Source organism: Mustela nigripes, unplaced genomic scaffold, assembly GCF_022355385.1.
Source record: "Mustela nigripes isolate SB6536 unplaced genomic scaffold, MUSNIG.SB6536 HiC_scaffold_75, whole genome shotgun sequence".
NCBI classification, from domain to species: domain Eukaryota; kingdom Metazoa; phylum Chordata; class Mammalia; order Carnivora; family Mustelidae; genus Mustela; species Mustela nigripes.
The window spans coordinates 3,383,516-3,397,448 of record NW_026739490.1 but is presented as its reverse complement, the minus strand read 5'-3'; the positions used below and the strand labels follow the sequence as shown (position 1 = coordinate 3,397,448).

Below are 13,933 nucleotides of genomic sequence, written 5' to 3'. Positions count from 1 at the left end.
GACTCAGCCATTTTAGACATGGGGAAGGACTAAGGACTAAGATGACCAAGTACTAGCAAAAGGTTCCATGATTTGGGCCCAGGATCAAAACAGGCCTGGGGTAGAGTCAGGGCAAAATCCAGCATCTATGGTATTCCTACCCAGCTCTTTCCGCTACAACTCTTGGCTCCAGCAGGACCTGAACTCAAGACTCCTAAGGGACGTTCTCATTTCACTTCCTATTTGGAATATTACAGCCAAGCCTGAGCCTGTTCAAACCATAAACTCTTAGGGAAGAAAATCAACTTATTCCCTGGATATGCCTTCACACCCCCATCCCCGGCCCTCCCACAAGGCAGGGGTCCCCACCCAGCGGCCACACATGGACTCATCCACAGAGCGACTTCTCTTTGAAAAGTGCTTTATTTCAACAAGATCTAAGTTAGGTGCATGAAAACATATCAAAATGTTACAGACATTTATGGCTCCCACTGAGGCCTCGTCAAATTATGTTAGGATACCCAGATGCATCATTTTAAAAGTTCAGAACCAAACATTGAACCGGGTCATGTACCATTGTTGAAGGCAAACTATGATAAAGAAACCAATACCTCGCGAAGCTAACATAAGTGGGGAAACCCTGAAGAAACACTAGCACTAACACACCAGAAACCATCAGCCGGGGAAGCAGGTCTGCAATCAGCTGAGCAGGCTCGGAAAGGGCAAACTGGGCTTTCCCTTCCGGGCTTGTCCACGTCTTGTGCTTGGTTCAAACACAGGGGGGCGCTATAACCTCCCGTGGCAGGGGAAGTGCTTTCAGTTCCACTGAAAGAAGGGCTGCCACATTTCTCTGTATTTCTGCCTCTCTCTGAGATCCTCGTCTCACCTGACTCAAGCAGGACTTTGTGTAAAACAACTTCAGCAGCAGCTCGGAAATGTGTGCTACGGCTCGAGGATGCTGGGAAATTCCCTGCTTGCTATCTCAGCTCCCACATCATGGCTTGGCCACGAGACCCTGAAATTCCCCTGCGCGTAGAAAATTTCTCTCTTGGCCGTTTATCTAGGATACCATATTCTCTGTGCTGTGGAGCTTGGCATTTTTCGAGGCGGGAGAAGGGGAAGGAGAGTTTCTCTTAAGAGAGTTTCTTGCCCTACTGGGAGCCATCGCACCTCTTTGCTCCTGACACCAAAATAACCACCCAACCCTGCAGAAAAGAATTTGTGCCAAGAAGTTTTACATCCGAGAACAGATTTGCGTGTGTGTGTATCATTATATTTCAAAGTCTTATTGTGTACAATGGTGATAAAATGTCTACATGAGGATCTCCAGGAGAGTGTATTGTTTCCTTTCTGCTAGGGAGAAGGGAAGGGTGTGAATATTTCTCCTTGAAGTCTCAGACCAAAACCTCAGCTCTTGGTCCTAGCATGGGACCCAGTGGGTGGATCGCTAATCTGATCTCCTCTCTCTTAAACCTCACGTAGAATTCAAATTTATCAGCCTGGAGTCCGGTGCACACATTCCTCACCAGCCCATTCCTCACCAGCCCGCACAGGCAAGCCGGCTGCTTGTGCTTGTCAGTCCTTCCCCAAGATTCCCCCACCCTCCTACGCTCCCCTTTAACACTTCACCTGCCCACTCACGTGATCACTGAAAATGTGACCTTGTGCTCAATTCCACCAACACCTGGCAGAACGGACCCCCCACCCCCACCCCGCCAGATGAGACTCAGGCTTTTCCTTCATTTGATCACCTTGTAACACAGCCCCCAGGAAAAGAAAGCCAGATGTGGCTAGCCTGCTTTTCACAAGTTAGGGAAAAAACCCTATAAATTGGCCTTTTGTTCCTCACCCGATTTCAGGTTCATTGCACGCAATTACATAAAACCACACAAATCAGTAGAGGAATTCAAAGCTGCAAAGCCATACGATACCAGTGGGAAAATCCGGCTCCACACCATGGAGAAGTGTCTCTGTTTCAATCGCTGCTATTTCAAAAGACCTTTCCAAAATTCCTGATGGGGTTATTAGGATGTGAGAAATGATCTCCAAACAGGGTGGGCCAAAACGGAAAAGTACAGCCTGTGGTAAGGGGAATGTATCCAATAAGACGCGATTTCCCCTGACTTTCACCTTGACACCTGCCCCCCCAACCCCATCTTTAAGAGGCCAGGTCTACCCTACGTTTTGCAACATTTCCGTATTGAAGCAATTGTAGTGCTAGTGCAAATCAAAGAGAACTTTTATAAACCAGAAGTCGCCATCTAACAAAAGTTAGAGGTTAGTCATCTGCTCTGTGGAAATTTTTCTGCCTAACCCACCAAAGAGAGTTATGGGACCAACGCAGGCTTTGAACATTCAAAATAAAAGTAACTGGAAGAGAATTTCTTAGGTCATTTTCGCAAATGCAAAACTCAGGAAGTCTGTTTGCATTCACCAACCGGCTCTTTCCCAGCTCTAACAAAGGAAGTCTCTCCCCCTGCCCCCGGGGTTTTCTGTGCATTTTGCGGAGGCCCACCGAGGGGTATGATGGAGACTAAAGACTCCGGATTTCCAGTCCACGCCCCATAGGGCTGGTGGCGCTGTCCCCAAAGAGGAGGTCGCCTTGCTAAAAGACCCCCGGCAAGATGCCAGGTGGCAGAACGCCATCTTTGTGAAAGTCAACAAGACCACAGCTGCAAGCCATCTAACGAGGCTACGGAAGCCACAGAGGGGAGCAGGGGGCAGGAGGAGGCAGGAACGGCTCTGCTGAAAGCATCCACCTTCTTTGCAGACACGGCTCTCCTTCCACCAACTGCCCGGTTCCCGAAACCTTTCTTGGAGAGGAGAAGAGATGGGGACACCCCCCCCCAAAAAAGGCTGAGACACCTGCTGCTAGGAGCTCCCACCCTTGCCTGGCCCATCCTCTGCTCCCAGCATCTGTCTGTCCCTCTTCAAACTGTACCAGCCACACTGATGCCCAGCTACCCAGTGGTCTTCCTGAGAGGAGACACAGGTGACAGACTGTCCTACTCTTTCTCCCCCATTTGAGGTCTGTTCCAAAGATCACCCAGGTGGCTGCTCAGAGAAGCTCCACCCTCCATGTGCACCTGCATAGGACAGCCCACAGAGCTTCCCTGAGCCCCACACTCAGTCAGTAGCAGGGTCTTCCTCATGCTTGGAGTCCATCTCCATGCATAAGTTGAGGGCAACTTACAAGAATCCTGTGGTTGGGAAGAAGAAACCCTTGGCCTTGACCTCAAACACATGGCCTCAGCTCCAAGTGCAGGGAGAGCCCTTGATGATGGGAAATGGGCTGGCCTCCCAGGCATCTGTCACTTCTGCAAGGAGCTTCTATGATTCCCTAAAGAGGGAAACTCTGGTTACCACCCAAGGACAAGTCCAGATCTGGGCCATTCTAGCCAGTTGGCCATGGAAAAACCCATGAGACATTTCCTTCAACTCAAGGAGGCGCCAAAGAGTTGGGGTTGGCCTTCACAGCATGGGGTTGGCATGCTGAGTGAAACATCAGTCTCTTCTCCTAGGCATGGCCACAGAGGTGAGGACAGAAGCAGAATCCACACAGATCACATACGTCTTTGTTATTTTAAACAAAGTTTCCAGTGTAAAAACTTGTGGGTTTATTGCATCTACCCCACAGATGATTTATTTTTCTTTTTCCATCCGACCTTCCCGAAGGGCATGGAGCGGCTATTTTGTTAATTTCCAATGCCCAGTCTTTCTAGACGTACGGGGAAGATCTCCACCAATATATAAATACCCCAAATGGTGAGTTTGCGGAAACCCCTTCCCTTCCAAACATGCATGGCTGCTCCCTGGCCCTTGAGGGAGGACATCAATGTCAACCCCCCAGGTGGGTGCTGGTGGCTCGGAATTCAGTTCCGTGTAAATATCAGGTAGGCACGTGAATATGTACCATGTGTGCACACGCGCTTACTAGTGCATGTGTGTGCTCAAATGCACACACACACACACACACACACGTTGGGTCCTTATAACAAAATTCAAAAGTCCTGTGAGTGAGAGAAAGAAGAGGCGCGTGGGGATCCGAGGATGGGGAGCTGTCTGCTGGCTTCTCCATCCTGCTATAGGCAATGGATAGTGGCTCCGCAGGAGCTGGAGGGGTCTGTAGCTACACATTCCCATGGAAGGAAGGCTCCCAGCTTCCTGTGCGTCTTCTTGTGCCAGTGGCGGCCCCTGTGGCGTCTGGATCCCCTCCTTCGTGTGGCTCAGATTGTTGCTGGGGTCTCGGCCATCTCTTCCAGCCTCTGCCGGATCATGAGCCGGAGCACAGTATACCTGGGGACAGGAACAGCTACCATGGGCAGCAGAAAGCAACACATGCTCCCTCTTGATCTTCCCCCACAGCCCGGGTTCCTGGGAGCCCCCTGTCAGTCCCTTTACTTCTATCAGTGGCCCAGCTGCCAGCCACCCTGTGTGGCTTGTGTTTATTTCTGCACCCAGAGGAGAGGAACCGAGCAGACCCAATCCAAACTAGACAATTGGACTACAGTAGCGTTCAGTAAATGTTAACTGCTTTTGCGCGATCATCATTGTTAAGACAAATAGAGCATTGGCGCTATTCTCCAGGGGCAGAAGTCAATCAATTGTTCTGCCATATCCATGGAAAGCTGTCCACTTTACGAATAAATATGGCAAAAAAAAATTTAAAAATCATACAATTCTCCCCAGAGAAATAGGGTGAAACCGGTGACGGGGATTGGAAGGTACGAACTTCCAGTTATAAAATAAAAAGTCACAAGAATGAAAAGTGGAGCGTCGGGAATACAGTCAATAAAGTGTCAAAACGTTGGATGGTGACAGATGGGGACTTTGCTTATCATGGTGAGCACTGAATAATGTATGGAACCGTTGCATCGCTACGCCAGACGCCTGAAGCAAATATAACACTGTATGTCAACGACACTACGATCATAAAATTAAAAAAAAAAAAAAATCCTCTCCAGAGAGAAGCTTTACTGGACTTTTCACGCTAAATGTAATTTCCAGAAGAGAAGCATTGAGAAAGAAGAAGGGTAGGAGAGAAGGATTTCAGAGGTAGGTAGCTTCGGCTAATTCCCACTTCTACGACAGCCTTCCTGAAATCCCCAGAACATTTTTCTGTCCCACATCAAAATAAGAAGCTGACTGAGGAAGCAGAGAGACCAACACACTTAAGCTTTGTGTCACCATCTGAGATCCACATGTGTCACGGGAGCCCCCGGGAAGAAGGTCCCCAGGACCCAGGCCCACACAGCCACTCAGCACAGTCCCCGGGAGGCACCCATCAGAGAGCCGGCTCCCGGAGGTCCCAAGAAGAAGCCCAAGCAGCTGCCCCGGGGCCAGCCGCACGTACTTGCGCATCAGTTTCTTGACTTCTCGATCTTCTTCCTCTTGGAGCTTCTGAATGAAGCTTTTTAGGACAGGCATCTCAAACTTTATGTACTGGGCCACCTGGGGAGGAAGAAATCCGTCTGGGGTGAGTGCACGCCCCATCCCAAACTTATTCCAATTCCTTTTGTTGTCTGTCTCATGCAAGGTGCAACGGGGTGGGAAACCTATTTCTGCATGGATCCAAGATTCCTTTAAAGGCTACAGTAGCCAAGCCCCGTTCATCTCGCGGCTGGCACCGAGTCTGTGGTGACGATCACTCCCTATCCGTGACACAGATCTTGGAACTTCTCCTCTCTCGTCCCATGTATCTAATGCACGACAAGTTGCTATCCAACATGCAAAGCACTCTCTCTTGAGGCAGTGATGCTGAGAACACCTGAACCCCCAAGTCAATAAACCTGTACGTTCTGCCCTATCGGGATTCAGGGACCTATGGCTCAGGACGATAATTTGCATTTGGAGTCTCACATGGGCATCCAAACTTGCTCCAGAGAGGCCATGGGGGTGAGGGTGCCTCCAGGTGAGCTGAAGTTAAAGCAGCTGTGCCCTTGCCTCCACAAGAATCCCCCTCCTACTCGATCAACTCTTTTCCATGGGAAAAGCCTATTCATGTTGAACTGCTCTAAGACTCCTTTGGTCGATGGAACGTGTGTGGACATGATATAAGGTCCGTTTGAGTGGTTTCAGAGGAGCTTATGAGGTTTGGTCTGGTATCTCGCCCTCCAGGCACCTGCCCTGGGAAGTGTACCCCAGGAAGCCACTACCCCTCATACCTGGGTCTCGGACTGAGACGTGAACTCAACCCCAGGCTGGGAGCAGAGCAGGTAGCCACCAGCCTGCGGTGCCCTGAGCAAGAAAGTGAACATTTGCTGTGGCAAGCAGCTAGGATTTGGAGATGTTTGTTACTGTAGCAAAAGTTGACTAACACACAAGATAAGGGAAAAACCCTGCCAACAGCTTCAAGTTGCTGAGAGAGGTCTGCAGAAACTTCTCAGCCCTTTACAGTACCCTAGAAAGGTTGAAGACATTTACTTTTTCTGGGTAAACCACTTTGTGCCAGAACATTCCCTCAACAGCTCCCCCAGCGCATGCCCTCTGCCTAGCTTTTGTGTTCATTCTCCCGGCCTCATGACCATTCCTGCTTCAAGAAAACCTGGTATTAAAAGTAATAATAATAAAAGAAAAAGAAAGAAAAAATGAAAAATTAAAAAAAATTTTTAATCATAATAAAATGTTTCATTAAAAATAAAATAAATAAATACAATTAAAAAATAAGTTTTAAAATTCAAAAAATAAGATAAATGAATTAGAATAAAAATGTTTAAATGTTAAAAATCAGAAATTTGAAAATGTTTTAAAGATGGAAAAAAGTAATAAAAAATAAGTTAAACTTTAAGAAAGAAAGAAAAGAAAAGAAAATCTGGTATGGAGGAACGGCAGGAAAATGGGACTTGGTCCTTGGCCAGAGAGTCAAGCTGCACGTAACCCAAGCAAATCTCGGACCGCCCACCAGAAGGGGACTCACATCGTAGGTGATCTCCTGCACCTGGTCCTTCTCCATAAGAAACACTTTGGAGACTTGCTCACACGGTCCCTGGAGGATTCGGGCAACCAGAGGGTAATCGGTGTTCTTCAGCTTCTGTTTCTCTGGAACCACACACACAGCCAGGAACAGCCCCGAGTTAGGCCTGAGGCCTTTCTCACCGTAAGAAGCGGCCAACTCAGGGGCCCAGATGACCCAGGCCCCTTAGAAGATGTGGCCAGCTACGTCAGGAGACTGACTTGTGAATGAACAATTCTGGTTCAAAGCAACCATTCCTTCCCCGCTCTCCCGGACAAAACTACCAGGCTCCAGCCCCGCTATAAGACGCTACATGGGAGGAATCGGTTTCATCTACCTCTTGAGAAAATCCAGTTGCCTTTTAAATAAGCAGTTAGGTTTTAGACCACCTACGGCCTTCCCCAGTGGACTCAGACAGTGACCCCACCAGCCTCAGGAGCAAACAACATTTGGAACTTTCCAAAGGCCAAACAACAAGCAAATGAGGCCGATTTGAGTGACATAAGTACACCGTGTTTTTCAGACTTACCACCACTGGTATGGACCACGTACAAAGCAAACTCCTCTGCAGAATTCTCGATCTGAATCAGAAACAAGAGATGCTTGAAGAGAGTGCATATTTACATATCCTACCTCTGAGCCATTCCTTCTGGAACGTTGCAAAGCTAAATGGATTTTCGGTGCTTCGGGGGAGCCGTTTCTCTCCAGCTCTCAGAAGGGATGAGGAGAGCGGCTGATCACAGTCGATAAGAAGGACTCACCTTTCTGGCACCCTGCTAAGCACTGGGCGACACAGTTGGCACGTGTTAACTCATCTCATGTTCCTGACAGGCCCTCAGCGGGGGTTCTGTGAACCCTCATTTTAGAGAAGACGAAGGAGAAGCACAGGGAGCTTAAGTTACTATCTCGGCTCCTCCAATCAGCAGGTGACGGCTGGGGATTTGAACCCAGAGACCACCAGCTGCCAGTGGCCTCAGGGAAAAATGGGGATCCCTGTCTCCTAAAGATTTCTTGTAAAGGAATCGTGTAAAACCTGCAGAGTAACAGGACTTTACGGACTCATGCACTAGAACTTGCACGTGTACTGAAGTTCATTTTTCAGCATACATTTCCCAAATGTGTTTCAGAAGCCAGTCTGTGCCTGGGCTCTGAGGTGTGTGCCTAGGGCCTGGGGTCTGTGCCTGGGCTCTGGGCTGCTTCTCAGAATCCAGCGGACCAATCTGCTGCCATTTGCCAAACAGTTTCCCTGGTCCTTGGGCTTCAGATTCAGTAGGTGTGCTTCAGGGCTGGGGACTGGGAAGCTGCTTGGCTAACAATCTCCCTTGGGATACTAATGCCACTGGGTCGGAAAACCCCAGGCCCCCTCGCCCAGTGCCCCCCGCTTACTGCACACTCTCCACGGTCCCCCTTCCCACCTCGAGAGCGCCGCAGGCCCCTGCGCCACCCCTCCAAGGCCAGCCCGCGGAGGGAACTTGCCTTGAATTTGTTGAGCAGCAGCTTCAGGACCTGGGGGGTGGTCATGGTGCTGTTGATGCGGACGTTGGTGACGGAGCCGTAGGCTGGCGTGAACACCGATGTCTGTCAAGAGAGGGGGATGGCTTAGGGTGGCAGTGGGGACAAGATGGGACAAGAACTGGGCTCTAAAACCCAGGTGTCCCGGCCCCATGACCTGGGGTAAAGGGCACTCTCCCCGTGCACCCTGAGAGGCCCCCTCCTCCCCCACCCCGCCCCAGAGAGCTGTGCCTAACTCCGGTGGTCTCCTCCCCACTGTCCCCATGGGAAGCTGGAGGGGTCTGGGCTTAGCAAGGAGGGGGAATGGATCCAGGTAAGGAAGGCCCTCTTGCCAAAGAAGACATGCACAAGGCCCCTTCCACTGTGACTTCAACGCAAGGGGTCTCTGACCCCCCCGTGAGGCACTTGCTTCTGGGGCTGGATTCAGACCAGGCAGTGGGAGGAAAGGAGGATCAGCTAGAATTGGCGGGGGTGGGGGGTCGGGTAGTGCACGGACACCCCCTGATTTGAGCCCTGCAGCCCTGACTCAGTGGGTAGCACACAGCTCACAGAAAAGTGAGACCACCCAGCAGCGAGAGGCCCACGGTATAGGAAGGGGGTACATGTGGATTTTCCAGGGAAAATCTGATGTTTGTGGGGTCATCTCATTCACCACCCTATGAGGGGGCTCTGATCTGGGGTCCCTCATCCCTCCCAAAGCCTGCAGAGCCTGCAGCCCACCCATGACCCAAGACAGAATAGCAAACACTTGGCTTCCCACTCGTCTGTAACCTTGAGGTGGCCGCTGCCCAAGAAGAGGCCTTATTCCCTTGGCCCCCAGCCCCTCCCCTCCCCCATCCTCTCTACCTTGTGGTTGTAGAAATGGCCATTGATGGAGAAGCGGTGGCGTCTGATTCGTCTCTGGTCACCGGGTGTCCTCACATTGCCACGGCGACGCACCCCAACATCACTGCGTGTGCGCATCAGCTGGGGGGTGTCTTCCTGCAGGGGCTTGAGGCCCCTGGAGTCTAAGAGGGAAGGGAGAGATGAGCTCCGTCTACCCAGCCTAGGGTTGTGGCAGTTTGCACACAGTCCCCTCTTTGTGGCCAATGCTACCGTCAGTACTAGCCATGGCCTCCCACTGAAATACGTTTCATCAAAACAGTATTTCTTGCCGGGGCAAAAACCTATGGTATAATTTACGGAGAAGCTCTATAGTGACAAGATTCAGAGGAGAGACTCAGGAGCCAGATTCCCAGGGCCAAATCCCAGCCTCACCATTGCCATGTTTCACTAACCTCTCCACGCTTCAGTTCCTTCATCTATAAAATGGGCATACTAATAGCACCCCCATCACGGGGTTGTCGTGAGGGTTTCCTGAATTAATTCACGCAAAGCACTGAAAATAGTGTTTGGCACAGGAGAAGCATGACCTAAGGACCTGACAGTATTTATCAAAATTACAAATGCTCATAACCTCAGACCTAGACACTCCATTTGAACGAATCCTACAGATATGACAAATGTGTGAAATGACACGTGTCCAGGGCCACTAACTGCCGTTTGTCACAGCAACAGACTGGAATGACTTCAACGTCCATCACCGAGGAGCGATTCAGCTCTCGTTTTCTCTACACAGTGGAACACAGCTGGATAAGAAGGCCAAAGTTCTTGATGGATTTGTGTGGAACACTCCTCAAAACAAACCAACAGAAACAGGGATGTGCAGAAACAGAAGAGGGGAAGAAAAGAAATGACCTCCAACTATAAAGGCATGTTGCTGTGTATTTGCTTTTCCCTGTCTAGAATACCTCAGAAAGAATGCCTTCGAGGATTTTCTGGGGAGGGAACCACTTATGGTGGGGAGAAGAAATGGGGGAACCTCTGACTGCCTCCTTTGAACACACATTGAATCTCAAACCACATGACTTTTATTAATTCCATTTACAGCATCTAGATCACACCAGTCCTCCCAAAGGTGAGCCCAAAGCGGGACCCCTCCCGCCGCACCTGTACCTGTGGGGCTCGGTGTCTGCTCGCCCTCAGGCGGGGCATCCGCTTCTGAGATCTGAATGTTGGGCATGGTGAGGGGCTTGAGGATGGTGCTGGGGAGAAAGAACACAAAACGGAGAGCGGTTCAGCTCCTGCAGGGGGACCCTCTCTCTCCTGCAAGAGCACTTGGCCTGGGCCGGGCTGGGAACTAGCACAGCCCCGTGCGGGTGGCCCGTGAAGCTGGCCCTGCTCCAGGGATAAGCACTGGGAGGGGAGGGGGTGTTCCAGAGAAGATGCTCTTTCCCAGCATCCATCCCAACACAAGCCCCAAGTTCATCAAGCCCGGGATGGAGAACACCAAAGAAGAAAATCCAGGTGTTGTCTGCACTGTTTCTGAGCACGTACAGCTTCTACAGCATATTTGGAAAACCCTGTAACAATGAACATTTGCTTCTCCAGACAAGATTCCAGTTCAGAGCCTTTTCTGTTGGAGTAACTCAGAAATTGCTTCTGGCATCTTCAAGGAGGAGAAGCAATACATTGGCTGCCCACGAGGGTCAGAGCAGCGTTGGAAGGGCCACTGATGATAGTGTCCTTGGGGTTGCTGGATGGGTTGCTCAGCCAAGCTGGACCCCACACAGCCAGCCTGAGCAGAGGCCCGGATAACTGGCAAATGACCCCCTTATAAGCCAAAAAGAATAATGACTGCAGCTCAGAGATGCATACCCCAAATCAACAGGAGATTTGAGCAGAGAGGAGAACCGTATTTAACCCTTTAGGACCATCCCATTGTGAGAAGAGCATGGGCTCCCTGGGATCCAGTCGAGATGGGACTCAGGATCCGGAGATGACAGTTTTAAGGGAAGACCATAAAAACTGAAAATCTGGAAGGACTCCCCACTGTGGTCTAACTCTGGACTTCTGACTGCAGACTGGAGCTAGGGAGGGCTGCTCCCACCGCCCACTCCCTCGCCGCAGCAGAAACTGGTCTCAGCCCCCTTCTTAGCCCAGTGGCCCAGGTAGTTGCTTGATTCTAGCCAGCATCAGGGATGACATTCATTACCGTTCCTGACAACCCGGTCAAAAGCCCTGGTGGGTTTCAAGAACTAGCGAAGTCCAGCTTGGCGTTGCAGGGAAGGGAGGAGAAATGAGTGTGCGGAGTGAAGGACCGGCCAGCAGGTTCAGCCAAAAATCATGCAGTCAACGGCGTTCTCAAAATCCCCTCGTGGAGGGGACGCAATGGAACACAGCCTGGGCGTCGTCCGGATGCGGCCATGGAAAAGGGTTTGGCCCGCAGGAAATCCAAGAAGGCAAAAGGGCTGAAATCAAATTAGAGCGTGAAACTAACCAAGGAGATGAAGCCCAAGAACCTTGACCAGACATCCCAGCAGCCGATGGGACGGGCGACGTCCCTCCTAAAATTCCCTGGGAAAGAAAGCACATCAGCTCCAGGGCTTGGCCACCATGCAGGCGTCTCTCAACTTTAGAGAATGATGGATTTGGCTGCGGAGTTGAGCAGAATTCCAGTGTGTCCAACAGAGACGGCTTAGGTCCGGTTGAAAACAGAAAACACGTCACCGTGGTTTGGCTGGGAGGTCAGCACACATCCCCCACACTCTGGCCTCAGGGCAGCACCAGCCAGTTTGGGGAGGGAACACGGCCGGTCACTGATACCCAAAACCGAAGTCCTGAAGGAAGTCCCAGCGGAGAGGGCAGGCCTCAAAACATGGCACCTGGCTACTCAGCTGGCAGCAGAGGGAGCGGGCAACCAGTCTTGGGCTTTGCAGACCTTGCAGTGGGAATCCAGAGGAGGGAGCCTCCCAGACTACTGACTGTCACACTGAAGCCCAGCTCCAGGTGTGGCCTGAAGGACGCAGTCCCCTGGCTGGCCTCGCAGGAGCGGTTTGGACAAGCTGTGATGTTCCTTTTCTTCTTCCAGGTTCCTCCACCCCAAGTCATGGAAAGCTTTGGAGACAAGGTTCAAGCCCTTGCTGTCTCCAGAGCAGGGCCACTCTATAAGGAGTGGTCCCCATGGGGAGATGCCGAGGCCGGCTGTCCCTTAGAAATCTGCAGGCAAGGCCCAGCTCACCACAAGCTACACCCCCTCAGAGACTCAGAAATTCTCTGCGAGGGAGGACACACTGCAAGCAGGCCTTAGCATGTCCCCCCTCTGATGTGGTGACAGGCACAGTGGCCTGATCACACCAACACCTGCTCCTTCCTCTTCCTCCTAAGCCCAGAACAGGTGCGTAGTGCAGGGGGGAGAATGGGGGCCAGGGTCAAGGCTTGCTGGAAGAAGGTGGCATTTCTCTGCTCAAGGACATTTAAGAACAGAACCCCAGTCACCCCTGGGCCCCGCTCTCTTCACTCACCCCTGCGCCCCCAAGTTACAGCCAGAGTGCCAGGAGGAAGAGGATGGCGGGGGGCGAATGCGCTCATTGTCATCCTGCATCTGTAGACGGATGGGCCGTCGCAGCCCCCAGGAGATGTTCAGCAGCCCCTCCACGATGAACTCGTCTTCCTCCTGCCCACAAAGCAATTGGCACCATGAGCCAGCCCTGAAAACCCCGCAGAAGCCAGCAGCACATCGAGGGACAATGGACAGCGCCCCTGACACGTCCTGGCTGGGCGCACCCAAGTTACACCCGCAGGCCAGCTCTGAGACACACCCCACCGCAAACGACCCCTGATGCCCCGAAGACGACCTCAAGGTCAACACAAAAGTTGCCTCAAAATCAAGCACATGTGTGTCAATGATAAAAATGGTGGGGTTTTTTTGTTTTGTTTTTATACTTTAAAGAAAGAAGAAGACATCGCTTAGCGTGAGATGAGCCCTGCTAACAGAAGTCAGAGCCAGATTCTCGAATTAGCTACTTTCCCCTCCCCCACCATGGGAAGCTATGTCTTCAGCTAGAACATATGCTTACCAATCTGACCCGCTGGATGAAGGAGATTTGCAGTAACATTTCCCCAAGTTTGTTCTATCAAATACTAGCTTCTCTCGCAGATCAACCATTCCCTTAAATAGGGTGTCAGGCGATCACGAGCTGAGACAGGATATGTTCATCAGATTTCCTACCAGCATAACATCCCAGAGACTTTAATTAGCTAATGTGCTACAACATTATGGCTCTCCAAGAGGTGAATAAATCCTCTAAGAATTCCAAATTTATACTCAAGGGTGGTTGACTGCTAACAGGTTAAACATCAGACCCTTCTAAGGGCATTGGTGTGTTTTGTCTCAAAGAACTGAATCTCATTTATTATAATGAGTCTCTATTTAATCATAGAGCATTCTGAGAATTTATTCTATAAGACACACTGCTGAAAAGCTATCCAAGGACCAAAATCTTACAAATGGTGGAGCCACTCACTACGAGAAGCTTTAAGGGCAGTGCCTAAAAGGGTCAGGCCTTTCAGAGGGTCTCAAAAAAACCTACAGCTGTCAGACCTGGGCCACAGCTACATCTTCAGGATGAACCATATGGATGAGGAGGACACCTGTCCACCGAACAACAG

General features: G+C 50.8%; 1 protein-coding gene across 4 annotated transcripts in view; it reads right to left on the bottom strand.

The window, feature by feature from the left end:
* Positions 1-383: 383 nt before the first annotated feature.
* The window catches only part of LOC132008153 (ras association domain-containing protein 2), a 41,534-nt gene continuing 27,984 nt past the window's right edge, over positions 384-13,933 (bottom strand). For 3 of the 4 annotated variants that reach the window (XM_059386554.1, XM_059386553.1, XM_059386555.1), the window contains exons 5-12: positions 12,787-12,938; positions 10,433-10,527; positions 9,290-9,450; positions 8,408-8,509; positions 7,461-7,512; positions 6,896-7,017; positions 5,333-5,430; positions 384-4,275 (exon numbers count right to left, since the gene is read on the bottom strand). In XM_059386554.1, coding sequence (XP_059242537.1) covers positions 4,206-4,275; positions 5,333-5,430; positions 6,896-7,017; positions 7,461-7,512; positions 8,408-8,509; positions 9,290-9,450; positions 10,433-10,527; positions 12,787-12,938 — 852 coding nt within the window. In that variant the 3' untranslated portion in view covers positions 384-4,205. The remainder of the gene's footprint in view (positions 4,276-5,332; positions 5,431-6,895; positions 7,018-7,460; positions 7,513-8,407; positions 8,510-9,289; positions 9,451-10,432; positions 10,528-12,786; positions 12,939-13,933) is intronic. The other variant, XM_059386556.1, reaches the window with a different exon arrangement.